Source organism: Trichoderma evansii (genome assembly GCF_050947405.1).
Source record: "Trichoderma evansii strain SZMC 28006 chromosome Unknown GGI43scaffold_9, whole genome shotgun sequence".
Classification (NCBI taxonomy): Eukaryota; Fungi; Ascomycota; class Sordariomycetes; order Hypocreales; family Hypocreaceae; genus Trichoderma; species Trichoderma evansii.
In genome coordinates, this window is record NW_028145197.1 from 409,907 (window position 1) to 434,708 (window position 24,802).

General features: G+C 46.1%; 10 protein-coding genes across 10 annotated transcripts; 1 reads left to right on the forward strand and 9 right to left on the reverse strand.

Annotated features, from left to right (window-relative positions):
- Window positions 1-60: 60 nt before the first annotated feature.
- Window positions 61-1,186, reverse strand: GGI43DRAFT_369745 (transcription initiation factor TFIID 23-30kDa subunit-domain-containing protein). Its single transcript, XM_083202524.1, has 2 exons — window positions 731-1,186; window positions 61-653 (listed from the first exon to the last, which is right to left on the reverse strand). The coding sequence occupies exons 1-2, from the start codon at window positions 899-901 to the stop codon at window positions 249-251; spliced, it is 576 nt and encodes a 191-aa protein (XP_083060845.1). The 5' UTR covers window positions 902-1,186; the 3' UTR covers window positions 61-248.
- GGI43DRAFT_404166 (ER lumen protein retaining receptor-domain-containing protein) lies at window positions 1,077-2,596 on the reverse strand. The gene is made up of 4 exons (XM_083205891.1): window positions 2,385-2,596; window positions 2,256-2,314; window positions 2,121-2,187; window positions 1,077-2,060 (listed from the first exon to the last, which is right to left on the reverse strand). The coding sequence occupies exons 1-4, from the start codon at window positions 2,410-2,412 to the stop codon at window positions 1,567-1,569; spliced, it is 648 nt and encodes a 215-aa protein (XP_083060846.1). The 5' UTR covers window positions 2,413-2,596; the 3' UTR covers window positions 1,077-1,566.
- A 464-nt stretch (window positions 2,597-3,060) lies between these two features.
- On the reverse strand, window positions 3,061-3,736 carry GGI43DRAFT_404168 (uncharacterized protein). Its single transcript, XM_083205892.1, has one exon. The coding sequence runs from the start codon at window positions 3,709-3,711 to the stop codon at window positions 3,391-3,393; it is 321 nt and encodes a 106-aa protein (XP_083060847.1). The 5' UTR covers window positions 3,712-3,736; the 3' UTR covers window positions 3,061-3,390.
- Window positions 3,737-4,286: 550 nt separating this feature from the next.
- On the reverse strand, window positions 4,287-5,591 carry GGI43DRAFT_383502 (alpha/beta fold hydrolase; the record flags this gene model as incomplete). The annotated part of the gene is made up of 4 exons (XM_083203395.1): window positions 4,287-4,365; window positions 4,425-5,006; window positions 5,070-5,183; window positions 5,266-5,591. The coding sequence occupies 4 exons, from the start codon at window positions 5,589-5,591 to the stop codon at window positions 4,287-4,289; spliced, it is 1,101 nt and encodes a 366-aa protein (XP_083060848.1).
- Window positions 5,592-6,232: 641 nt separating this feature from the next.
- Window positions 6,233-8,486, reverse strand: GGI43DRAFT_404173 (putative GprK-type G-protein coupled receptor protein). The gene is made up of 5 exons (XM_083205893.1): window positions 7,883-8,486; window positions 7,620-7,787; window positions 7,480-7,565; window positions 7,349-7,432; window positions 6,233-7,283 (listed from the first exon to the last, which is right to left on the reverse strand). Exons 1-5 carry the CDS (start codon window positions 8,375-8,377, stop codon window positions 6,383-6,385), a joined length of 1,734 nt encoding a protein of 577 aa, XP_083060849.1. The 5' UTR covers window positions 8,378-8,486; the 3' UTR covers window positions 6,233-6,382.
- A 1,359-nt stretch (window positions 8,487-9,845) lies between these two features.
- GGI43DRAFT_422673 (SDR family NAD(P)-dependent oxidoreductase) lies at window positions 9,846-11,130 on the forward strand (the record flags this gene model as incomplete). The annotated part of the gene is made up of 3 exons (XM_083208140.1): window positions 9,846-9,880; window positions 10,285-10,555; window positions 10,654-11,130. 3 exons carry the CDS (start codon window positions 9,846-9,848, stop codon window positions 11,128-11,130), a joined length of 783 nt encoding a protein of 260 aa, XP_083060850.1.
- Window positions 11,131-11,710: 580 nt separating this feature from the next.
- Window positions 11,711-12,670, reverse strand: GGI43DRAFT_433910 (NmrA/HSCARG family protein; the record flags this gene model as incomplete). Its single annotated transcript, XM_083209815.1, has 1 exon — window positions 11,711-12,670. One exon carries the CDS (start codon window positions 12,668-12,670, stop codon window positions 11,711-11,713), a length of 960 nt encoding a protein of 319 aa, XP_083060851.1.
- Window positions 12,671-14,080: 1,410 nt separating this feature from the next.
- On the reverse strand, window positions 14,081-16,121 carry GGI43DRAFT_369882 (cytochrome P450). Its single transcript, XM_083202525.1, has 2 exons — window positions 15,377-16,121; window positions 14,081-15,280 (listed from the first exon to the last, which is right to left on the reverse strand). The coding sequence occupies exons 1-2, from the start codon at window positions 15,889-15,891 to the stop codon at window positions 14,203-14,205; spliced, it is 1,593 nt and encodes a 530-aa protein (XP_083060852.1). The 5' UTR covers window positions 15,892-16,121; the 3' UTR covers window positions 14,081-14,202.
- Window positions 16,122-17,317: 1,196 nt separating this feature from the next.
- GGI43DRAFT_369908 (zinc-dependent alcohol dehydrogenase family protein) lies at window positions 17,318-19,568 on the reverse strand. Its single transcript, XM_083202526.1, has 3 exons — window positions 19,267-19,568; window positions 18,690-19,211; window positions 17,318-18,589 (listed from the first exon to the last, which is right to left on the reverse strand). The coding sequence occupies exons 2-3, from the start codon at window positions 18,832-18,834 to the stop codon at window positions 17,610-17,612; spliced, it is 1,125 nt and encodes a 374-aa protein (XP_083060853.1). The 5' UTR covers window positions 18,835-19,211; window positions 19,267-19,568; the 3' UTR covers window positions 17,318-17,609.
- A 1,174-nt stretch (window positions 19,569-20,742) lies between these two features.
- Window positions 20,743-23,188, reverse strand: GGI43DRAFT_369921 (uncharacterized protein). The gene is made up of 4 exons (XM_083202527.1): window positions 22,555-23,188; window positions 21,894-22,488; window positions 20,991-21,839; window positions 20,743-20,934 (listed from the first exon to the last, which is right to left on the reverse strand). Exons 1-4 carry the CDS (start codon window positions 22,909-22,911, stop codon window positions 20,873-20,875), a joined length of 1,863 nt encoding a protein of 620 aa, XP_083060854.1. The 5' UTR covers window positions 22,912-23,188; the 3' UTR covers window positions 20,743-20,872.
- Between the last annotated feature and the right edge of the window lie 1,614 nt (window positions 23,189-24,802).

Below are 24,802 nucleotides of genomic sequence, written 5' to 3' on the forward strand. Positions count from 1 at the left end.
TACTTGTATCAACGCCGTAATGCCACGACATTTTGCATGATTTTAAATATTTGCACCGTTAAAAGCCAAAATAAAAAGCAGCTTGTATTTGTATTGATGTTGGATCAAGCAAAATTAAGATCCCATAGGCCGGCCCATGACAATCCGGTTCCAACGCCATTATCCCCAACGCCGTACATAAAGTTCCCGTGTACCCCTCCCATCATGTACCTTGGCATAAATGAAATGCCGTCCCTCTCCATTTCCGTTCATCGGTAAAACTCGCTTCTCTTGACGTTGACTCCATACTCGCCAACCGCCATACCCAGATCCTCCATCGTCAAAACCGTCCTGTTCTGGCTTCCTCCCTGCCCACCACCACCGAAACCAGGTCGCTGAATTCCCAAAGGTCCTCCCTTGCCCTGTTCTTTGCTGCTTGGCTGACCCGACTGCTGGCCCGGGATAGGGAAACCAGCCGCCGCGCCGAGAGTGCCCATCGGGTTATTTGTGTTACTTGACGCGCGGATACGGCTGTACTGGTACGCGTCGGCCGCGACGTCGGCGATGAACTTTTGCGTGGCGAGCGCGAGGAGACGAGCGAGGCGAGGGTCGGTTTGTGGTGGAGGAGGAAGACCGGCTTTGGTCATGTAGTAGTTGGTCACTGCATCGGGAATCTGCGGCGAGTAAGCATCTCGAGTTTTCATCAAAGAAATGGAAAAATTCAAAAGCGGAAGGTAAAATAGAGACATACTATGGGAGCATAATCGTCAATTTTGTTAAGAAATTCACGTAGGGAAACATCCTTTCGCGTAGGAAGCTTGCTCAGATCCGGCGCCGGGGCAATGGGCTCAGGGACAGCGTCGCTCGGCCCATTTTCTGGGGCAACCTGCTTTTCGACATTTTCTGGTGCGTCGCCTTCCATGATAAATTCGATTAACGGGTTGAAATGATGCAGAAAACGAATGAAGAGTGTTGCAGATGAAATGGTAAAGTTCACGCTTCAAAGGATGGCGACGTTGATGATGGATAGAGATCACGTGATGGATACAATGAGACGATGAGCTGTCTCATCAAATTGAACTTGGCTTATGAAAACGACACTTGCTTCTCAAATTTTATTTTTAACATTTTTTTTTCTTTTAGCAATTGTAATCATTACCTGCTGCTGTACTATGCTTCGGTACGCATATCGTATTGATTACGCTGCGCATTTTGTTTCCATCGTCCTGATTGAAAAAACCCTTCAATTGATTGCCCTCTATTTTTCCTTGTCCACAACATACATGGCCCGGACTCGTAAATCCTCATATTAAGAGATGACGCCAATTTCCTTACTGCCGTCAAACCGAGCACACCATCAAACGCCGCCAATGCAATCATTTGCCCCCTTGAACACTAAATTTTGATCTTGTAAATTTTCCGTAGCTGTGGAGTTCACCCTTTCGCGGCCGTCTATCGTTGCCGTAATCTCCCCAGGAGATTTTACCGCCGGCTATATCGTAGAGTGATGGTTTCATCCGGACCAAACCACAAGAAAAGTATCTCCGCCCTCCTTTTTATATGAAGTGCCGAGTGAAGCGTGCGCCTTTAGACAGGCAGCTTAAACTTCTTGCCCTTGAGGACCTTGTTGTAGTAAATGTAGAAAAAGTCGCTGTAGAGAACAGTCTGGATAAGACCGGCGACAATGGCAATCCAGTCCACCTTATGCTTGGGCTCGGCAATGTAACGGTAGATCCAGTTGGGGATATAGAGGGCGCGGTAGATTCCGAGGGCGAACAGATAGTTGGCCGTGATGGTCTCGGCTTCGCCAGTGCGCTGCAACATAAACAGCTGTGGGAGAATGGCCACAGATTCCAGCCAGATGGAAAAGGCCCATAGGATCTCGGACGGAGTGTAGTGGTAAGGGAAGATGAGGGCGAGGGCGGCAGCGGCGCCGAGGAGGTACTGCACACGGAATGTATCGGTGTTGATATCGTTTGTAGGCTTGTAGGCGTTGGTCATGAGGTAGATGATGTAGCCTTGTGAGCTTATGAAGAGGATCTTGAAGATGATGTTGTAGTAGCTCTCCGTTGAGAAGAGATCTGTGCCAGGTCAGCTTGGCTCAGCCATTGAGCACGTCCGGTGGCAGCTGAGCTTCATACCAAGGTATCTGGTAAGGTAGACCAGCAGATACAGTCCTTGCGACTTGAAAGAGATACCGGAACAGCTCTGTACAGCGCCGAGTTAGCAATGCAAATAGGGTATAGGGGCGGCAGTATTCAAAGGAGGCAACGCACGTTGAGCTGCCTCATCTTGTGCAGCAAGATGAGGATACTCGCTAAATGCGAGAAATCCGCTGTTCCCAGAGGTTAGCGCTCGTCACCAACGATTCGGTCGAGGAGCTTCATCGGCCACTATCAACCTACCAGCAATGCGAAAGAGATTTAGCGTCATATTGGCTGCTTCTATGCCCCGATGGCAGCGACAAGATCCTGAATTCCGAAAAGCGCCTGAGATGAAGAGAAAAAGGAAAAGAAACTAGGATCTAATCGATGGTTACGCGATTCGGCGTCGAGATAAGGAAAGGCTCAAAAGATGGAGGTTAGTGGAAAGGACAGTAAACGAAGAGGCGATAAGATTTGGCGATGCAGCAAAGAGGACACGACGCGACTGGCATGTCATTGGACGAGAGACGCAGCTCTAGGGAGAAATACAGTACCAATAGCGGTTATTCGCACGGTAGTGACTAGCAAAGCGGAACACATCTGCCGCTTCTTAAAATAGCGGAACCTGGGCCCCTTGACCCCTGCCCTGCCAATATTTTAGTGAAGAATGAGGATTTTGGCAGCTCCAGCTGCGTGTCTTGAATTGCGCATCGTGTTACAGGTGCAAGGGTGACGCTGATACAAATATGAACCCCAAATATGCAATACCTGTCCCTTTATGGAACAGTGTATTGGTACGGTATACATGCTACTTACGTAATCGAACACGGTCTACACCAATGACATCATTGCATCTTGGAAGACTATCTCAGTTGGTGTCAATAAGCTGGGGAGCCGAATTGGATATATCCTTATATTTTCTAAAAAGAGGGAATATGAAACGCTAAAATAAATCACCATAAAAAATATAGAGAATTGGAATACGAAATTATATAGAATTGTCCTGCCCTAAAAATGACAAAATTGGCTTCAAAAATATTTTCGTATGAGCTATCTTCTCAGCAACACCCGAGGTCTGTTATCCATTAATGGAGCATCATATAGCGTCATGTCACTCAAGCATTGAGACAGCAAATAGCATATATCTCATGAATATGCAATATATAAATGTTAAAGAAGAGTTATACGAAAACTATTTTCACGTTGCAGAGCGGGAGTGCTTGGGTCGCTTTAATTTGCAATAGTTGATCCGTATGTTCGTAAGAGCTCATTGTGAGATATTCTTGTTTTGCATATTTGCCTCATTCGCTTCTTTGATTTCCTTTCGACGCGCCTCGCGCTCCTCATCGGTAGGCTTTTTGGGCAAGATTCCATCTGCTGGGTTGTACCATTGTTCCTTGGCCAGTTTCGTACCATCAACACCATCAAAGCCTTCTTGATCCATAAAGCTGGGTAAAACATCTAGTAATCGTTTGATTTGCTCAGGGTTCAATGCCTTGGCATCGACAACCTGGTACTCAACAGATAACGTACGAAGCACACCGTCTCTGCCAAGATGTGTCATACCACCATTGGGGTCACGTCGCATATCTCGAACGAAATCCGGGAGTATCTATATTGCCATTAGCCAGCGCACTATAATCTTTTAAGCACTCATAAGGAATTTACCCTGCATTCCATGGTGCCGCTGTTTACTATGTATATATAGCTATATTGTCCAAGTGTGTGTGTGTGTATTATTCAGCAAAATATGTCATATAATATTAGAAGTGAGAGTAATAAATCCTATATTTATAGCTAGAGCAAAGAAATACATGCTGTTGGTTGTAACTAAAATACTGCACAATAATTAAAAGCTAGGAGGCTGTGATCAAAGTATGACTCAATATGGTAAAGGTAGCAGGCTGCAGCCAAGAGCTAGTAAGGCGTCGACGATCCTTCCGCGCTTATAATATAGAGTGAGTGAGTCAAACAACGCTTGCTATATAGTGATCGCCACTATATTAGGAATAGAAAGTAGCACAAAATTAAATAGTTCTTAAGTAAAAAGATCCATATCGACTGCAACCTTTGTTCCTCTGGATCAAAAGGATTTTGTAAATACCAATATTTATATATGCAGGCGAGGGATTTGTTGGTCCTGCTCTCTGTAGCTCACGCACTTCACACGCACTGTGCCTTCAAGAAGTTGAAGATTTTCTGGAATGCTTGTGGTGCAACCTTGTGAAAATTGAGATTGTGGCTAATAGGCAATTAGGGTCTGTTATTTCTTAAAAGGACTGGTTAGATTAAAGTACTCACCCCGCTGGTAAATTATCAACATATTCAAGGACCTTTGCACCAGTGAATATATCTTTTGTGCCATTTACAACACCGACGCAGTTTCCACCACAGGCAGAAACGTCAAATTGGCCCTGGAGAACCAAAACAGGTGCCTTAATTTGGCTGTAGTCAACCTCGGTAGCCAATAGCGAGGGAAGCTCGCCAACTGCAAACGGCTCGCTGGCAACATTATAAGTCCACTCAGCAACGCTGCGCTCAAAGTACGGAGCCGCATAGTAGACATATGTCTCGGCGTACAAATCCGAGCTGGTGAAGTACCCAGAATCCAACTGTCCCCACCGCGCAGGGTTTTGCAGCTTAGCAATGCGAAAGCCGGCACCTGCAATGAAGGGGGGGAAGAATTCAAAAGTTCCGCTGTAGCCAGTCAATACAAGACCATCGACGGCGATATGAGAGGCTGCTGCGGAGGAGATATAGGAGCCATAACTGTGGCCGACAAGGACAATCTTGCTAGCGTTAGCTTTAGTTTTGGCATAGTTGACGAGGCCCTCTAGCACAGCGACCTCGACCTGGAATTGTGCATCTGTGAACGAATTCACTCTATTGTAATCATGTAAGCATGTATCGCATTTATTAGTAGCAGTTTGTGAATTATGAACTCACTTTGGTGATGATCCGACGCCAATGCGGTCGTAGAAGAGGACTGAATAGCCCTGAGCAATAGCAGCATCGACAAAGTTGTACTTCTCACTACCTGGAAAGTCGGGTCGCCAGTAACTGTAGGACAGAGATGAAAATCAGTCCTCCCTCCATCCTTTTACATTTTTTTTTCATATAATCAATTAAGATACACACTTACAGCTTAGACTCAATAATTCCATGTGTAAGTACCAATGTTGGTCCTCCATTGCCACACAGCGTTGCACCCACGGTATAAGTGCTCTGTACAGCAGCCGACGTGGATCCACTAATGGGAAGAGGATCACCCGCTTTACCTGAATCTCGACGAGTCAGGTTGAGAGTTAGCGCGGCAGCATCCCAATCATCTTGAAGCGTCGTTGTCAAAATAAACCGAGTTGTTGAGACAGTAATAGGGATCTGAATATCCCGACAACTAGCTGAAGCCGGCTGCGGCAGTGCCTGAATCGCCGCGGCGAAAACTGGAATTAATCGGTTAAAGAGCATCTTGTTAAAGAGGAGGACAGATGAGAACTCCCAAGTTCGCTGCAGATAAATGGATAGAGAGCAGAGTTGTCATTCTTGTTCGTTCATAGTTGCTATACTTATAAATTTCAACACAACATCTATCTCTAGCAACTTTCTTTCAACTTGCTTTCAACTCGCTAACAACTCTGTTGAATTGGTAATTGCTTGATAAACTCAACCTTGGGCAACTGTGGTTACGCCCTTTGCTGCTTATGAGATCAAAGGGCGCATTTCAATTCAATGTCATTGTGTATTACAACGCCTCTCGCATAATTGTACCTTTTCTCATATTCCTTCGTAAGCCTAGATAAGTAAACGGCGCGACTTTACTATAACGAGACATTGGTCACCCTAGTCTAACATTGGCCGATATCCACATCAGTTTGGAATCACAGGCGGAAAAAAGAGAATAACGCAGCTGCTGACCGGTCATTTATTTTGCCGTTACGTCATACAGGCCTTCGTCGGCAACACTTCTTGTTCAGAAACGCTTTAATTTATTAGCACTTCGCCCTTGCATATACCACCACGGTTAATACCCGATTGCATATTGGGTTGAACTATAAGTCGCCCGATTTACGTGTATTCAAGCTAGGGATACTATTTGTGAAGAATAGAAGTATGCATATCCTTATTATTAATTTCTTAGTAATAGTGCTAAGTAGTTGTCTATCATATACGACTATGTAATTCCCTTGTCGCGCGACATGGGCATTTTCTTTTCAACCCCGTTCTTCACTTCCTCCAAGCTCGTAGAAAATATTTTTCGTCTAGAGCATTTGACGGACCAACTGGACAATCCGATTCGTAATAGTTGATCCAGACCTCCAGGTACCCTCACTGTGAGCCGTCTCGCTCGATTGTCGTCGCTTGGCCTGCATCTCGTCCACAAATCTCGGCCATGTATTGGTCAAAACAAGATACTTAATATGGGCCTGAATGCTATCAAACACTGTCAAATCAAATATGTCGGGGATTTCGCCCTCATAATTAATCTGGGGGCTGGTTCGACCGCCTAACTCGACCGGAGAACTAGCTTCGCAGCAGTTGAAAGGAGCAACCTCAATATCGAATGGTGTAGCTGAATTTATCTTTTGTTCACCACAGACGCTTCGTGCGGCCTTTTCAAATATACTTTCGACACGCTTAATCTCACTGGAAGATAAATTCAAGGGAAACTCAGCGTCCCTAGGGCTGATGAAGTCGATGTAAATCTCCAGTGCAGCGCTATACATTTTCCTCTTTTGACCATCGGTCTTCTGTGTGGCCCAGAACGACCTCCATTTTGCCACACTGGTCAAGAAGGCAATATTTTCTCCCGAAAAATCTCTCAAAGCAGAAAATTCTTGGAGTGGTTGAGGATTTTCATTGAGAATATATTCAAGGGCGCTCATTGTTAGCAGGCGATCGCCCAAGTCTTCGCTAAAGATGTCCAAAGATTTACCCTTCCTCGGCAAAGTGGCGGGCGGGAACACCCAATGTTCTGTCGACGAAGACGAAGGTGTAAGGGGTCCAGCTTGAGGCGACAGACTCGGAACCGCAGTTTGGAAAGGGCTATCCCATTTCTCGCTCGAGCGGGTAGTTTTGCTTTTCTGAATCCAAAATTTGAAGACTTGGAAAGCTGGAACGAAAACGGTGAAGATTTCAAACATGAAGATAGAGAGATGGATCCTGATTCAATGTCGAATTAGTACCTATACTTTGCTGGAAGATCAATTAATTTGCAGGATACTTACCATTGGCTCGGAGTAAAATATTTATTGATCTTCTGGAAGACAGGGACATACAACGAGACTAAGAACATTGGTGTTGCATGGAGACTAAAAGGCTGGTTAGCTAAAATCACGACAAATGAAATAAGACTGACTTAGAGATGCAGCAGCCGATGGTTTGTGCACGCCATCCCATGGTATCCCGAATCCCCCAAGCGCGCCATAGAAGAATAGGTGCAATCTTGGAAGAAATTAGTCACGACATTCTCCTCTTGGAGACTTGTTCTATACGTACGATCCAAGTCCAAATAACTTGCCACAGAACTGACGGCCACCATTCCCATCCTCGACTTAAATCCACAAGTTGCTCTAGGATCGTTGCGCCGTGAAGTTCGGTGCCAGGAATGCCATATGTTGGATGGTATTTTCGACAAGCTAGCCACATACCGACCGTGAGCAAGACCTAAAGATGTCATTTAGTATGCAAATCAAAGATCGACAAAAAACTAGTAATGGTCCTCTAGCATTGTTAACGCGCGGAGTCTCAGACAAACACACCTGGAGAATCATGCCAAGGCCGATAAAAATCATCGATCGTGTTGTATAATCCATGTTTCTCAGACGGCAAAGCCATGAGGTTTTTGCGCCACTGCATCCGGATTCGACTCGATGAGCTGGACCAGTAAACTGTTTCTGCAGCCTCGCCACGTGAAGAAAGCGAAGGTTGGACGCGTGGAACAATGCAACGCCCAAGGGGAACCAGAGACCCATGAAGAAGTACTGGATATCATATGCGAGAACTAGTGGCATGGTTTGACCGATAGGATACACCAGCTGCGCAAGAATCCAATACATGTGCAAAAACCCAATCGCAAAAAAGGACAGCGGTAATCCACGAATCTTTAGAATGGGTAGATTTCTGTTATACCAGCAGAAGGCCATGCCGGCAATGAGCGTGGCCGTCCATGATGCGCACCAGGAGATGTAAAACACGCCAATTTTGTCCCAGTTAGCAGGGCTTGGTGGGAGTGTATATACAGATAATGCAGCCATTATATCGACTATGGCTTAGGAATTTGAATGACGAAAAGAGAGAAGTGAAGGATGGTAGAATCTGAAATATCGACCGGCAATCGTATAACAATGATAATAAGGGATGGTGAGTTGTAGAGTGGTGGAAAGGGAGGTCTAAGTCTCATATTATAAGACTTTGTTGACGATGGATCATCATTTCCCACTGTTCTTACATAGAACAGTCTGCTGTCTCTCTTCTAGTAGAACTAACGGACTCCAATCTTGCTGATCACCGGGCTAATATACGCTGTGTCACATCGAGCTACCAGATTGGTTGAGACTGAGAGACATATTTGCTCCATCATCTTGGCATTTTTACCACGTCCAAGTGGCTATCGTTTTTGACAGCACCCGCACAGCTGGGAAAGAAGAAAAGCCATCTGAGAGTTACACTACAGGGCTTCTTTCTTTCTTGGTTCTATGGCAGCTAGCAGGAAATTACACCGAGATAAGCCATTTTTCAGGGCGACGGATGCAAGGGGTCATCAGCTTCAGCCTGACATCGCAGGTCCAAGAGACGGTTACCTGGAATCTACTACTCCAGAGATGGGATCATCTAAGTCATGTCTCACGGATAGACTGCGATGCAGGACAAGGAATAGAAAATACGCGGTGGGTGGCAGGGGATAATAACAGGGAAAACTCAGTCTTGGCATCACAGAACATTATCGGATGAAGTCAGGTGAAGGGCTGGGCTGACATATATGAAGGAGTATCCGCCACCTCGATAGGCATAATGATATAGTAATGCTACGGTCGGTCGAGGCACACGCTTATTAATACTCGTACTCATGTGTTGTCCTCAAGCAATTTTGCAGAATCTCAAATACACAAGTTTTTGGGACAGCAGGGGTCTTGTATCTTGCATCGCTCCATACAGCCGCTCTCCCTTGACGCTTTGACCCAACCTCCAGCCTGGATCTGGGATGAGGGCGATCAGCCGCACTTTGCTTTTTCCATTTCGGTGGCTGGCTGGCTGTCAGTTTGCTCTTAGCGTACGATGTTAATTTGCTTGCCGGCAGCCGGCTCCTGTGCATAGATCCAACCTAATGCAGTTGGTGCTTAAGTATAAAAGGAGTCACATTCCTCGCATTAGGATATTAGTTATAATCGTTGTGAAATCTCCTTCTTTTTGTTTCCAAGTATTTAACATTGCCATTGCTTCACCGAAGCTCGGATATTGCTATGTGACACGAACACTGCGCTCACAAGGCACGCTGAGTTGTGCGACACAGCTGAGTCAGGCCTCGTACTAGTGCTGTTGGCTCATCCCTTTCACCTGATGTTTGCTACAGGGGTAGAAGAGTCATGCAGTCTCTGTCCAAGGGTAGGCTTTCATCGCGCTGTACAATGATTCGTGACGATCACTGGACGCTGGACGGTGTGGCTGCTGCGGTGATCAAAAAAACATGATTTGAGGCTGATTTGCTCATAATTAATCGCCAGCATGCCTGTCTATGTGTTCATGTGCTATTTTCAAAGGTATCTGTACGATTTTGCGATTCATGCAGTGCACATGTCATTTGGAGCAAAGCGCCAAGACTGAATGGCGTACTCGATGCTCTCGTCCCCTCTCTCTCACATTTCCTACTTTCTAGGTTTCTGTTTCTTCAAGTGGACTCGCACTTTACCGGCTTATTCTAAATGTATTATGCCAACAGTAGCTTCACTTGCCATTCTGTCCACTGGTTTGGTACATGCTCTGATTGTGGTATATTTTAAAATATCGACCCAAATTGTTTTATCCTCAAATGCCCTTCCTCCCTTACCATCTTGCAGCACCGTAGGCAGCCAACTTGGCGCTGGTACAATGATTCAATAATAGTGATACCCATAAACGCGCCACACTGCCACTTGACCCGTGGCTCCGGGTTGTTCCAAAATAGTGGTAAGGTTCATGCCAAGGCAGGGGTTCACGGTCTAGTGCTCGTTGCGCGCGATGAAGTCAAGCTGAAAGAAGTGGAAGCCGAGGTTTTTCGAATCAATCCCAAAATCGAAACGCTGCCTGTTGCATTAGATATCACGAATGAGACTGCTGTGAAACAATTATACTCTAGTATCCAAGAGCGATACGGCCGTCCTGTGGAAATATTAGTGACCAATGCCGCAGTAAATGATGCTTCGAATGGGGGTGGCCCAGTCCTTCATGAAGCAGATGTCGATAAATGGTAGTCAAATTTTGTGAGTGGCTCATTTGTTCGAAAAGGTTGTTAATATGCGAAACTGATAGCTCATTGTTGCCGGTCCTTTTGTAGGAAATCAATGTCAAGGGGCTGTTTATGCTCTCCAAATTCTTTATATCTTCCCTTCCTACGCCGACTACACCAGCCACTATCGTCAATATTAGCTCCTCAGCGGCATGGCTTGTTTATCCCATAATTGGTCCTAACAGCGTCAGCAAATTCGCCAGCCAGCAGTGGTGTACTTTTCTCAGTGCCGCTTATAAAGGAACTCTCACAGTTGTTAGCATCCATCCTGGAATTGTAGACACAGACATGACGGAACCAGCATTCCGAGACAACTTTGACCTCGATACGCCGGAGTTAACAGGAGCCTTATGTGCCTGGGTAGCTGCGGATCCAGCACGATCTGAATTTCTCAGTGGAAGGGTTATATCTGTTAACTGGGATATTGAGGAGCTGGTGGCTCGGAAAGCTGACGTTGTGGCCAAGAATGAGCTGACAATGGACTTACAGGGTAGTTTTGGCAGTGAGCATTTCGAGGCCGCATAGACTATTATACCGAAATAACCTAGATTCGCCTTCTCGAGTGCTAATGCCTGCCTTTAGTAAGACTTGGAATGAAATGACAAATCTCAGATAAATCGCTACGAAAAATAAAAGGGAATATCAGAAGCAGACATTGTTATCTAATTTGCTTTTCGAGCTCAAGAGACATAATATAAATGTTTGCAATTTAATTACGAAGGTCTGGCATATGTCTGTTGACGATATTTAAATTTGCTGAGCTCCTACGGGGAAACCAGACTCCGCTGACAGGTCAAGCAAGCCTACTATCGTTTTGTAATGTCGGCCTACAGTCGCATAGCATCAATAAACAGCGGGCAGTATGTAGAGCCATAGTTCGTATTCGAGATATTACGATAGGAAGGAGATATGAGTGGATCTAGATATGACGTTTAAATGTAATAAAGGCCCAATATACGGATATCCAATGCCGATTTCGGGAAGCTTTACTTTTACTTAAGTTGAAACGTCGCAAAACTTTGCCTTTAAGATTTATATAATATAAAATAAAAACATTTACTAGGCTATTTCCTATATCTAAATTATATAAGAGCTGAGAAGTAGTTTATATTCCCAACGCCTCAAGCGATTCATCAAGAGGCACTATGGAACTCATATCAACGCCTAGTTGATCTGCAAGTATCATTGGATACGTCGCGTCCGTCCATGCCTGGTCTCCAAATGCTTGCATATACTGCATCATGAGACTTCCTTCTTCTGCCCACAGAGGGAATAACTTGTAGTATATTTCGCTGTCAGTCTGGATAAATGCAAACTCTTTGCCGTGTATATGTGCCAATTTTTGTAGCATTTCTTGCACGTTGAATGTCCCAATTGACGCCACCACCATTGCCCCTTCCCTCATCTCGGGCTTGTTCAACACAGCCTTGACAAAAGGCACGAGATTTTTTCTGATGTCCCCAATCGTTGGGTATTCAATTTTCGAAGGATCAAAGTTCCCAATGAGAACATATTTCCCAGCACTTTCCAGCAGCGTAGGTCTGAAGTATGGAAAAGTAAAGTTTAGAGAATACCATCCAATTAGCACAAAGGTTGTCTTAGATAGCAGACTTTGTTTAGTTCGGATGTATTGAGCCACAATGTCCTTGCTATCATAGTGCGGGACCTTCATTTTGCCTCCGCTTTTAGTCAGCGCTCCGGGGAGATCACTCCAGATATAGTGCTCCAGAGTCGATGTTGCATTCGCAGCATCTGCCAGATTCTTTCCCTGTTGCACTTCAGTATCCATGGCCTTGTTGGCATCTTTGTTTGTTGCAAATAGTTCGAAAAAATCTGTGACGCCAAAGATGAAATGAGATCCGGCAAAAGCGGAGACCAGAGAGGCATAGTCATTCACATCTGCTTTGACCACCTCTACACCTTGATTCTGGAGAGCTTTGGCAGCATCACTTTCAGGTCGTCGCGTGAGTCCACGGATTTTGTAACCTCCATGTTGCTTCAGGGCATCGATTACGGCTGCTCCCTGGTTACCAGTAGCTCCAACAACGGTTGCAATCTCAGCCATTATTGAGGGTCAATGTCTGTATAGTGTAATAAACTTGGTCAAGTAGTTGATGCACAACGCAAAATGAGTACCGAGAAACAATTGCTATTGGTACAGTTGGGATAATTTATAGTATTTCTCTGTCGCCCGATTTCCAATTATTGTCAGACAAGTCAGCTACTGTCTGACCTTGTTGTCAGAATAAAACCAATAAGTCCGCTAATGATGCCTCCGTCTCTTCAAAGCCTAACTTCTCTCTATCATGCTTGCTTTCAAATCATCCAAGTAACTCCGCCCAATTCAAGGTTAATATATGCACAACCCCTGTAAATATAAAACATATTAGTAAACTCCGCAAATTGCCTGAGCTGGCTGAATCGGAAAAAGTCTGTGGCAAGCAAAGTTTGCAACTAAGCCAGCTGAGAGGACACACAATAAAGCTGCTCTCGCGTAGAAAGAGTATACCATTTAGAATTACACTTATAAAAATAAAGACAAAGCTCTTCTCTGTACTGAATGTGTTCCTAAGAGCTCTCAGAAGCTTATATACCTTGTAACTTTTCTCCAATCCTAATGTAAGACCTTCTATCTTTTCCCTTTATATGCAAGTGCCACAGCCTCAGCGCGCTCATGACCACGCTAAGAACGCAGCGTTCGCCTAATAGGCCGCATTCTAGACTATTCATCAGTTGTAGTGTAAAGATAGGCTTGGAATTCAATGGGTTGATAATATTTATCAAGGAAGAAGGCATCCAAGAGAGCTTGGCAATTATTTCTCCTTCTGGAGTGACTCTTCGTGAGACACTGGGGTGTCTCATCAGCTCCCACGTGGCGCTTTCATTACCACTTTTACTAATAATTCTCCAATAAAGTGTCTCCCTCCTCATACTACGCCCAGCTTCAATGGAAAACTGAAATGCAACACCGTTATTTGCCGTGGATTTTCCAATCATAGTCTCAGTTTCGCTGACTGTTGTTGATGCCTTGATATTGTCCTTTTTCGGTAGTGGAGGCAGCAAAATGCTGCTCTTGTTACTGAAAGGATTGACTTTTTGCTCGAAAACATTGACATCGCCCGTTGCAGCAAGAAGAGGGTCTTTGGTTCATGCTCCAGTACATTTTGGATGGCACCTTGAAGGTATTCTGCCATGTTGATGACAAGGAAGAAGCTAAAAGAGAAGGATAGTATGGCATATATGGAAACCAGAATAGAAAGTAGCAGCGAAAAATGGAGATTTAGATTAGATAGAGTCATTAATTCTAGATTGGCAAGCTGATGTTGGCCCTAGACTGTTGGTTAAGAGAAATGTGGTCCCTGCGTTGATAGTGGTAATATGCGATAGTCAAGAGCATTGGAATTAGCAGGGAAGATAAGAAAACTGCGTAAATCAACATATCATCACCGGTAGCAGTAAAATTGAAAGCAATAGCGAAAAAGAAAAGGTAGTCAAATAATCTGTAGTGGTCATACGCATACGATGATTGGTTGTTCCACATGTCATTACTGATTCATTCAGAGTGTTGGGAGTAGACTATACTAATATACAAAACTTTCAAAGAGGTGGCATTTCGCCTAATAGTCCCGCGTCACTCTCTTCAACCACATAATTCTTTTCCAAAGCCTTGAGTAATTCCACATGTCTCTCGCTCCGTGGCGTCACCTTGAATGGAAACGCCGCTGGTCTTGCAGCTGCGCTTCTGATAGGATCAATCGCCAACTTTGGTTCAAGCACATTGCCCTGCTCATCAACCTTCTTGCTAAAATCGAAAAAAGCAACTAGGCTAGCCATGTTGAGGAATAAAGATGCTTCGGCAAGATGTCGCCCAGGACATATTCTACGCCCAAACCCAAAGGCGGTCCATTTTGCGTTTGGCTCATTCCGCGGCGCGAGAAAGCGTTCTGGATCAAATTTATAGGGATCTCGGTAGACAGAGGGATCATGGCAGAAATCCCAGCTTGTCCATGAGAGGATTGCTCCCTTGGGTAGAAAGTAGCCTTTGTATGTCGTATCTACTGACACGGCGTGAGGGACCCCCATCGGAGTTAATGTGAACCAGCGAAGAGCTTCAGAGACCGTGGCGTCGATGAAGGGCATCTGCTCTCGGTCTGCAAGAACAGGCATGCGAGTGCCACCAGTTACTCGGTCGACTTCTTCCTGCGCCTTTCTTAGAACGTCAGGGAACATAATCGCGCCCAAGATGAAGCCTGTGATAGTTGTGACAGTAGTTTCTGCACCACCAACTTGTAACCCCCCAGCTGACCACATAATGGCATGCTCGTCAGCTTCGTTTGGCTCCTCAGTGTCACCAATGTACTCTTGGACAAGTTTCGCGACATAAGAGTCCATGGCCTTATCATTCATCATCTGCCTACGAGTAAACTTGTAAGGCACTTCACCATACGCTTTAACATAAGGGTTATGCTTCTTGGCCTCGGCCTTAAATTTTGTGCCAGGAAACCAATCTGGAAGCTGCTTCATCATAGGTAAAAACTCGACAAGTCGACCAAAGGCATCAAGAGCGCGGAAGAAGTTGATATTGACACGATCATTTAATTTCACCAATGGATCATCTCCATGAGGGTTAATATTGTAGCCATATAAGAGTTTAAGCATAACGGCATTTGCGTGACTGAATATGAGTTAGCAAAGCACATACAAAAGTGTAACAGGTACTTTGTGTCATAAGTATCTATCCCATAATATCAAATGGTTACATAATACTCACTTTTCTAGGTGTTGGATGATGTTTTCAGGCGCCTTTCGCGTTTCTTGCACCAGCAGTCCTGCGTGTAGCTCTTGTATATCCGCATACTTACTCACTAGAAGCTTGGTACCAAGGCCTCTATGCATGAATTTTCGGTGTAGTTTGAACTCTTTTCCATGTTGCTGGGCAGAGACAATGCCTCCAAATCCAGCATAGTGGCCAAATACGAAATTCGGGCGCGTAGATGAAGTTGAACACTTCTTTTCCAAAATCTCTTGTGCGTCTTCTTTATTGGCAATTATAATCATAGGCTGACCCATGAATGTGATGGAAGCAAGTGGTCCATACTTGTCCGTAATGGATCTCCAGTGTACAAAATCGGGAGTGCCATCACCAGGGAGGTCAAAAATATTGCCGATGAGGGGCAGCCCTTTTGGGCCTGGGGGTAGGTTTTTCTTAGGCTTGCGGAACAGCTGCCAATAGAAGGTGTAACCTATTAGCACTATGAGGGCTTGGATTAAGATTGTTGATGCCATTCTTATCAGAGGCAGATAGGGAGTTATAAAAGTATAACTACTGAGTTTAGACGGGATCTCGGTTTCGCAGGTGCGTGAGAGGATGCCATTTAAATATATTGCATTTTCTTACCATCCTAGGGCTGGGTACAGGCATTTCGACTTATATTAAACTTGTAGCAACTGTATTCACAAATAATCCATATTATCTGTTAACTTCATTCGACTTAGTCGTTTACATCATGAGCGGAGAAAGGTGTGGTGGCTACTTGAGCGATTGGCTTGGCTCCCGCCGGACAGCATAATGGATTTGAGTAACCAGGAGCAAGGGTTCGACCATATGCCTCATATGGTAATACCGAGTAGAAACTGTGATCACGCATAAATGAGGCTTGCAGGATTATGCAAATGACCTCGATCAAAACCCAAAAACGCAGGCCCAGTTCCCGAGTATTCGATGTAACTCATATCAACCCTTGCTTCAACAGGTGTCTCCGAGGATATGACTCTTCCGTAAAGAGGGGTAGATATTACATGCGGAGTTTTTCGCTACGTCTATTGCTAAAAGAGTAATATTTGATTAGATATGATACGGCATCTAGGAAAGAATAAATAGATATGAGTTACAAAAATAAATAACACAGCTCAAGTGTGAACGAAGCCCCGTAACAATAACAATAGTCGCTGGCCGCACTCTATATCTGTCTCTCAAAAAGAAACCCATGAACTTGGAGATAGCGATTTTCTTGCCAAGACATGAGGGCAAGCTCGAGACACGTTCTATTAATCCAAAATCGTGAGTGGTCATTGCCATAGTGGACGGAGTCTGTTTGTCTCATTCTTGATCATAACGGGCTAAAAATAAATAGAATTAGGAGAATGCTCTTTGCCCGTTATCTCTATTGTGTACCGTCGTAACCGATATGCAAGACAGCCCCAATGGGGAGTAGCTTGCTCTCGTAGCATCGCATACACTTGCCGTTCACCAATAACGTTAAGAGAGTCTGATATACACCAAATGCTGGTGGTTTCCTCCACTAGCTGTGCCAAGTTCATCGATAGTCAAGGTAGCCGCTCAGCTGTAATTATTGATTCCAACCCTAGGCAAGTCCCAAAAAAGAATTCAGCTATCCAATAAAACAGCCTGTCAAGTTGCATTGCCACACCCCCGCAGTGAAAACGAGAAAGCAAGTGTGAGTAGTCGACTGGGCTTTTTTGTCAGACCGGCCAACTAGGATATGATAGATTACGTGCATAGAAGAGCATCGGAGAACTCTACAAAATGTGAAGGAGGGGGAAAGATGTGTTACCTTGCATTCATAAATACGAAATTACATTGCTGTATGCTGATATCAGCTCCACATGCGACAGGAAAAGATAATTATCCACCATGTGCCGTTTCTCTGATTACTTTCTTTCCCCTCTTATTTGTCTGCCATATTAAATTAAAATAACACATAGGGTTACATCCATGACGACTCAGCAGCAGCATATGCCGTTGCAGCATATGAAGAATTTTAACGTTTTGGCATTACAGGCACATAGTCTTGGATTCATATACTATGTCGCCGCACAACACACCCAGGATACAAAAAGATGGGTTTGAGCCATTCCAAGTACCCGCGAATAGATTTTCTCAAGACTAAAGAACAATATGAAGAATAAACATGTAATCTAGAGCTGAGTTTTCTATACTATTCTAAAGGAACAAGCAAACCATTCTATACACCCTCACAACCTCACGCAACCTTGATCACAACCTTGCCAAAGTGCTTCCCACCCTGCACATACCCCATCGCCTCCTTCGCCTCCTCCAGCCCAAACACCTTGCACACCACCGGCCGAATCTCCTTCTTCTCGTAAAATTTCACCATCTCCTCGAACCGGTCCTTGCCGCCGTTGATCAGTCCCTTCAACGTCACGTTCTTCCTCAGCGCCAGCACATTCACATTCAGGTTATTCCAGCTCGATGCCTTCTCCTTGTCGCCGTCATTATTCTCGTCCTCCTTGCCAGACACGTAGCCGATGCAGCTGATCGTTCCGCCAAAGGCAACGCTATCGAAACTCTTGCGCAGCGTCTTTGCGCCGCCTACTTCGACGATGTAGTCTGCGCCTTCGCCATCTGTGGCCTCCAAGACGCGGTCTTGCCACTCCCAGTAGGTGCGATAGTTGATGGTGTGATCCGCACCGAGCTTCTGTGCCTGTTCAAGTTTCTCATCCGACGAAGATGTGATGATGGCCTTCAATCCAGCGGCCTTTGCAATCTGCAGTCCTGCAATGCTCACTCCACCAGTACCTTGCAGTAACACTGTCTCGACCTTCTTCTCCTCCGGATTTTGTCCATATATCTCTACCGCCTGAAAAGCCTTACCAATAGGCCTCATCCAGTTCAGCGCCATCCATGCAGTGACACTCGCAATCGGCAGACAACTAGCCTCCTCATCCGTCAAGTACTTTGGCACTTTAACCAGCGTCTTTGCATCAAAACAACGGTATTGAGTCAAAACGCCAGGCAGAGGCAGACCTAGCCCCGTTGCCATGTCAGACGGCTTGAGAGCTCCAGAAAGATGAGCCTGGGTAAAGATGGACATGACGCGAGTGCCGGTGCTGAGAAGCGGCGATTTGCTCTCAACAACAGTGCCGCACATGTCAGAGCAAGGAACAATGCCGCCATTGAAGTCGTCGGGATTTGAGTGATGGTTATATTGACCTTCGCAGACTACAACCGAGTTAGAACACAGAGGTATCTCCCAGCATTTTCAACGCATGCCCATCAAGAGACATCGGATCCAATAAAGTAAATCACTGCCTTGACCTACCTTCGATATCTCGGTAATTCAAGCTCACAGTGTGAACCTTCACCAACACTTCTCCATCCTTCGGCACAGGCACCTCTCCCTCAGTAAACTCCAGCTTATCAATTCCATCCAGCTTGGAAATCCATTGCTTATTTGTCGGCGCCATGATTGCTTCTCAATTTTTAACTTGTGAGTTACAAGTTGTCTCGTATAACTTGTGTTAACGGCTATATCAACTTTTTGATGCGGGGAATCCGAGTTTCAGCGAAGTTAGTGCGACGATGGCACCACTTATCAATCAACAGCAATCACCAGACAAAAGGAAAGAAAAAACCTCAGTTGTTTCAAGCAAGATATAAATCTCAAAATGCTACGCCTCAGAGGGGCAGTTGATACCTGCCAATCATAGCGGCGTACAACCTTTAGTATGCGGATAATGATACCCATATAGGCTACGTCATCCGCACGCTTTTGCGATACGAGCACTGCATCACGACTTGACCCTGAGACAAGAGTCTATCTTTCCACAATTAGTGGATCCGTCTATAGAGAGCAAGTCAGCAAAACATAAGCATAAGTAGACAGCATCAACGCTAACCAGGGCTGCAAGTTGGACAGCGGTTCGCGCCGTATCGCCTTAAGTTTTGTTCTGCTAATGTGAGACTTGACGAAATCCCAGCAACAAAAATTGAATTCGTATTTATTAGAATTAGTTAAGAGTCAGTTATCCATTATATACCGAAGAATAAAGTTGTGAAACGGAAACCTCGCCAGTCCAAGTAAATACATGCACAATTGGATAGAAAATGAAGCATTGAAACTCAATTGTAACTAAAAAACTAAAACTCCAATTGAATTGAAAAGGTAGAAAAAGAAGCTCTTGGTGGCACTAATACAACAATTACAGTCATGAAAAGAAGAAAAGAAGATGAAGAAAAAAAAATTTACAAAAAACTAAAAACAGAAAAATTAGGACGACGAAAAAAGAAGAAAGTTTCGCCGCATTTCGTTTTTTTCTTTCCTTTCTTTCACATGTTCCTGCTAAATCGTATAGCCTTGTATGAGTTTATAAATTTGCCCATTCCCTCTTTTGCATCTATCTAGGATGCACGGAGTTCTTCTTTCCCTTCACCAATCCCCTCTCTTCGACAAAAAAGAAAAAAAAGAAAGAGATCTCACGTAGATGCATATTCCGAGAAGAAAGAAACAAGAAAATATCCAAAATATAGTAAACCCAAAATATGCTGCCTGGTCAACGCCGCAATAAAAAAAAATTATACCTTCTCAGCGAAGTTGACTTTTTTCTCTGTTGCGTTAAGAGGGAATTGCCTCTATGGCGGAGACAAGACTTATTAATCAACGCAAGAAGAGGCAATAAACTCTCGTAAAGAGCACCAAAGAGAAGTTTCATCTTTTTTCTGGGAGACATTTTTTTCTTCGCTTCCTCACAAATCATCTCCAATCAACTCATTTATTCCAACAAACACATCGCTACTCTCATCCCAAGCCTCCCCCTTGCATATACAAGAAGCTGGGGTGCTCAATTCGTTGTCGTCACGGTCGTATCTGGACGTCAGACATGGGGGTATTAATAAGATTCTTTTTTTCTTTGGGTATAGGTACTGCTCGTCATCGTCGCCGAAGCCACTCCACTCAGTGCCAATGTGATGCGAAGCACGACGAGGTGGATTCGCTGCAGCTGTCTAGACGTAAAAGTCGTGAAAATAAATGTCATAATCGTCAAGAATCGGTCGTAGGTCTGGTTGAACGAGTAAACTCGAAGGGGATATTCCAGGCATCGCGTTCGGAAACGAGTCATGAACGTTTGCGTAACGGTTGCCCATTTGTCGAACAAAATTTTTTGTATCCTGATCCTGTTTTCCACATTCTCATCGGGGGGTGGCATCATCATCATAAAAACCAGCTACGGAGCGGCGAGGATTGACTGGCTAAATCCGAGACTTTTGAGCAACTAGGGCGAATGTACGCCACTATTTTGATCAATCGTCCTGGAATCACCGAAAACCCTCGTCGTCCTGATGAAAATCAATATTACAAATCATTAAAAGCAATGGGTGAGGGCAAGGCGAGGGATGCGATACAGAAAGCCTGCTCCGAATCCCCCCAAAGGGCAGTCCATCAGCTCTCTCAGTAAGCCGTATGCAGCGCACAGAAGAGAGTGAGTAGACGCGTGTTGTATTAGTTTAGTGATATCGCGAAGCACTAGTGGAGCTGGTGCCAACACGAGCTCCATTGTCCGAGGAATCTAATCTTCATGTTAGCTTCACAAATTACTTTGCGTAAGAAATGTGATCAACGTACCACTACCACGCTGCATGTGGCCATTTGCTCGAGTACGACCAAAGCCGTTCGATGTCTCCCATTCTGGGCCACGTGGCTGCCTCTCGGGGGCACCCTTGGAAGTGCCGTTGCCGTTTGCGCTGGGTCGCTGGCTACCAATAGCACCAGGAGTGTTACGTGCCTGGGGTTGTAGTCCGCTCGCCTCAAAAGGGGATAGGCTCAGTCCGCTGAGGCCACTGACAAGGCCATTGTCATTCTTTGCACCGGGGGTGCTTGGGTTTCCACTCTGAGATTGGCTACCGTTGCTGAGATAGTCACCAAATCGAGCAGTCGACGCAGGCGCAATACCGCTTAGTCCGCTACCAGGGGCCAGGTAGCTTGATGACGCTTGAGAGGGGCTGGGAGTAAACGAGCGAAGGTCGGCAAAGCTCTTGGCAGCCCGCAGATTGTTGGGGATTCCAGCTCCATCTGGGCTACCGGGAAGTTCAAGAGTAGGTCCATGTCGGCCAACAAGATGGGCATAGTTGCTGTTGGCTGCTCGAGACTCTCGGTCGGCGGCAAAGTCGAATGTGGCGGCCCGGCTCAGACCGCGTTTGTGAACATCCAAGCTACTAGCAGGAGGCGTATGGATATCGGTAGTAGGTGAGGGCTGTCGTCGCTTGAGCACAGTAAGCTGTCGGGAATCAGCTTCCCCAATGGATTGGTGCTCAAGGCCCATGTGGTGAGCGAGAATGTGGATAGACCGGCGGTGTTCGGGTGCAATCCCAGGAGGGAATACTAAAATTTCACGTGAATCATCTCTTCGGAACATGACAAGTTCGGTGTAGAATTCAAGAGTCTGGGGGTCGTTCAGATCAATATCGCCTATGTCTTTCTCGTTAGTAAATCATGGAATAAATTATGCGTGTACAAAAAAAAACTTACCGAGATGAGAAATAGAAGAGGGGGCGGCGGCGGCGGCAGCAGAAGCGGTTCGCGCCTGAGCTTGGGACATTCCACCCAGGCTCTGAATCGAGCTCTGGCTGTGCAAAATAGGAGCACGGTGCTGCTCCTCCAGTTGACCTCGACGCTCCCTCTTTTCTCGCTCAATACGCTCGCGCTCAGCCTCGGGAAGCATCTTTTTGTACTCGACTCGCAGCTTTCGGCCATGAACATCCATTCCATTCATCGCCTCAATGACGATACGAGTATCTTCGGCTGATTGGAAATTGGCAAACGCGAGTCCTCTGAAAACGCCATTATCAAAGTGATAGTTGAAGGCGTAGGGTTGGGGGAGATGCATATCCAGCATGATGGAAGCAAGAGTTTCTTTGCGCACGGCGAATGGGATATTCTTAATAACAATAGCAGTAGGAATCAGCTGATCAGCATCGTTTCCGACAGATTGAAGGCTGTTTGGGGACGGGTGAGATCCAGGAGCATCAACACGGAGACCACCGTTGGACATGGGAGCGCCACCAAGACCATTTGAGTAGGACTGGAGGTTGGGCATACCCATTCCGCCATGTTCGGTCCAGTTCTGCATCTTTTTAGTCAGTAATGTGTTTTCGATTTTCAAGGCAAAGGCCGTTGGAATTAAACGTACAGTTGGCAAAGCAGCTCGGCGGTTAACGCTTCGCTGCCTTTGTGAGCCATGCACGGCGCCTCCAACAGTAGCCACATTGGCGCCGTTGTAGTTCCATGTTTGGCCGTTGTCCATCATGTATCCAGGCATGCCGCCGCCGCCGCCAATAGTATCCATAGCTCGACTTCCATAGCTACTGGCCAGTCTATCGGAGGAGTAAAGGCTGTTTGAGGGCACAGGTGCATCGAAGGGTCGCTGCGACTGTCGAGGCATGGTCAGGCCGGGAGCAAAGCCGTAGTTCTGTCTCGAGGAGCTAGGCGACCGGTTGGTCGCCGTGCCGTAATCGAGGTAAGTCATGTCGTGAGGCTGTTGGGCCATATCGCAATACAGACTAATGTATGGTTATTGCGATTGCGTCGTGAATAGCGTTTCCGGAGATACGCAAAGGGGCAAAAAGTCAAAATGATGCGCAATAAATGGGCGGAGAAGGAACACGTAATCGATGTGACGACGAGGTTCCAGTTGTTCGCACTAGAAAAAGAATATACTCAAAAACGCGATAGAGACGGACGATTAAAATGGCAGCATAGATGATGCACAGTCTGGTTTGATCGGATCGTTTCAGTCGTGACGGTCGTAACGTGAGATGGGGGAGCAGCCCAGGCCAACCCAACAAGAGAGCAGTCGTGCGGTAGGCAGTGCAAAGCTAGCTAGCTAGCTCTGTGCAATGCGTAGAGATAGGGAGTGAAGTCTATATAGAAGAGAAGATTCAAGATCCACGGAGTCTGGTAAAGCGCTCTTGCTTTTCCTCCTTTCTTCGAAGGCGACTCGGCGCCGCGTCAGGTAATCTAGAAAGAATCACCGAGTTCGGGGCCCACGATTCTTTTCCGAGAAATGGCGGTCGAGAATCTGAGGAACGTGGTGTTCCTGCTTCAAATTGTGCCAGCCGGATCAAATCGAAGATGCGCGGGAGGCCAAAGTCGGATCCAGGGAGCTCTGTGTCCGTAGTCCAAAGCGTAATCTAGCAGCACCAAGACTCGCGTTCCAGGAGCTGTCAAGAGGTGGCGGTAAAACTGGGCGTCGGCTGGCGACTGGCGACTCTCGCAAGCGGCTCTGACCAAGTCGTTGGATGTCGCGGGTTCGCGGGAGAGAGCGACGGAGAGGAGAGGTGGCGATGGAGGAGAGAAGAGAAGCAAAGCAGTACTACGAAGTACGAGAGTTGGAGAGCCAGGCTAAGGGAAAAGAAAAATTGCACGCCAGAGCATAATCCTAAGTACGGGTAATAACCTACTAGGGGGGAGGCTCTTGCCCGCCCCACCGCGCTGTAGACTTGGGTGCGCCAGATGGCCAGGGTACAAGTGAGATGATAGGGGCGGCCACCAAGGCGAAAGGTAGCACCGGCTAGGTGCATATGGCAGATTACGGCCCAAAGCAATAACACGGCGCAGACCCCTAATTTTGGAGGTTCCCAGTACCCGTTGCCTGTGCCGATGCGCTGAGCTCTAGGGCACAGCAGCGCTGGTGGCCTCTCGCGGAAAAAGTATCCATTACCGCGTCTAATCTAATGAAGCAAGGGAGCAAAGGGCTCTTTGCATAAACAAGCTGCCTCTGCTTGTATGAGAGTCCCTCTCTTTCTCTCTCCAGCTGCCGTTTTAGTCTTCTTTCCGCCTCTTTCTTCTTGTTGTTGTTCTGTTTTGTCTGCATCCACAGCCGTTTCCGTCTTACGTGAAAATATCTGCTGTGCCGCCACCGCAAACCCTCAGCTCAACAGCCAGAGCCCTAATCCATGTACGTACCGCACGGCGCCTTAGCTTAGCAGCCCTGGCCGCTGGCAGGTTCTCGGTACCATGGCATAGCTTATTGCGATTGCGGAATCTATCGCTTTAATGAAACTACCTGCTGCCGCAGCCAAACAGCGGGGTATCAGATGTACCTGCGCTGGTTGATTGATCCCCTTCTCGCTTCCAGTTCCGATTTCTTATCTCATTTGCCCGTCATTTTCTTTCTCTGCTGCTATTTCTTGCTTCCCCTGAACAAACTCAGGCTTCTGGCCATGCTTCGACGTTCTAGAAAAAAATAGAGGCCCGCCCCTATTTCTCCGTGGCTTCGACTCTATTTTGTTGCGAAATGATCCAAGCATTGCATTTATTATGATACGGAGTCGCGGATGGAGCCATTGGCCGTAGAATTTGAGGAGAAGCAATATGGAAGAGATGGGGCCAAGGGCTCCCTCCCGGCACTGTGTCATGGGGCTTGTACTGTGTGAAGA

Bases quoted from the DNA above. Each gene is read 5' to 3' on its own strand.
- GGI43DRAFT_369908 (XM_083202526.1), bottom strand. From the start codon at position 18,834: ATGGCGCCGACAAATAAGCAATGGATTTCCAAGCTGGATGGAATTGAT. The intron at 18,590-18,689 runs GTAGGTCAAGGC...ACTCGGTTGTAG, and splicing joins GAATTACCGAGATATCGAAG to TCTGCGAAGGTCAATATAAC.
- GGI43DRAFT_369921 (XM_083202527.1), bottom strand. From the start codon at position 22,911: ATGGCCCAACAGCCTCACGACATGACTTACCTCGATTACGGCACGGCG. The intron at 22,489-22,554 runs GTACGTTTAATT...AAAAAGATGCAG, and splicing joins GCCGAGCTGCTTTGCCAACT to AACTGGACCGAACATGGCGG. The intron at 20,935-20,990 runs GTACGTTGATCA...CATGAAGATTAG, and splicing joins CCACATGCAGCGTGGTAGTG to ATTCCTCGGACAATGGAGCT.
- GGI43DRAFT_369882 (XM_083202525.1), bottom strand. From the start codon at position 15,891: ATGGCATCAACAATCTTAATCCAAGCCCTCATAGTGCTAATAGGTTAC. The intron at 15,281-15,376 runs GTGAGTATTATG...ACTCATATTCAG, and splicing joins ATCATCCAACACCTAGAAAA to TCACGCAAATGCCGTTATGC.
- GGI43DRAFT_404168 (XM_083205892.1), bottom strand. From the start codon at position 3,711: ATGCGACGTGACCCCAATGGTGGTATGACACATCTTGGCAGAGACGGT.
- GGI43DRAFT_404166 (XM_083205891.1), bottom strand. From the start codon at position 2,412: ATGACGCTAAATCTCTTTCGCATTGCTG. The intron at 2,315-2,384 runs GTAGGTTGATAG...CTCTGGGAACAG, and splicing joins AAATCTCTTTCGCATTGCTG to CGGATTTCTCGCATTTAGCG. The intron at 2,188-2,255 runs GTGCGTTGCCTC...GGCGCTGTACAG, and splicing joins ACAAGATGAGGCAGCTCAAC to AGCTGTTCCGGTATCTCTTT.
- GGI43DRAFT_404173 (XM_083205893.1), bottom strand. From the start codon at position 8,377: ATGGCTGCATTATCTGTATATACACTCCCACCAAGCCCTGCTAACTGG. The intron at 7,433-7,479 runs GTCAGTCTTATT...CCAGCCTTTTAG, and splicing joins ATCGGCTGCTGCATCTCTAA to TCTCCATGCAACACCAATGT. The intron at 7,284-7,348 runs GTAAGTATCCTG...ACATTGAATCAG, and splicing joins TATTTTACTCCGAGCCAATG to GATCCATCTCTCTATCTTCA.
- GGI43DRAFT_369745 (XM_083202524.1), bottom strand. From the start codon at position 901: ATGGAAGGCGACGCACCAGAAAATGTCGAAAAGCAGGTTGCCCCAGAA. The intron at 654-730 runs GTATGTCTCTAT...TACTCGCCGCAG, and splicing joins TTGACGATTATGCTCCCATA to ATTCCCGATGCAGTGACCAA.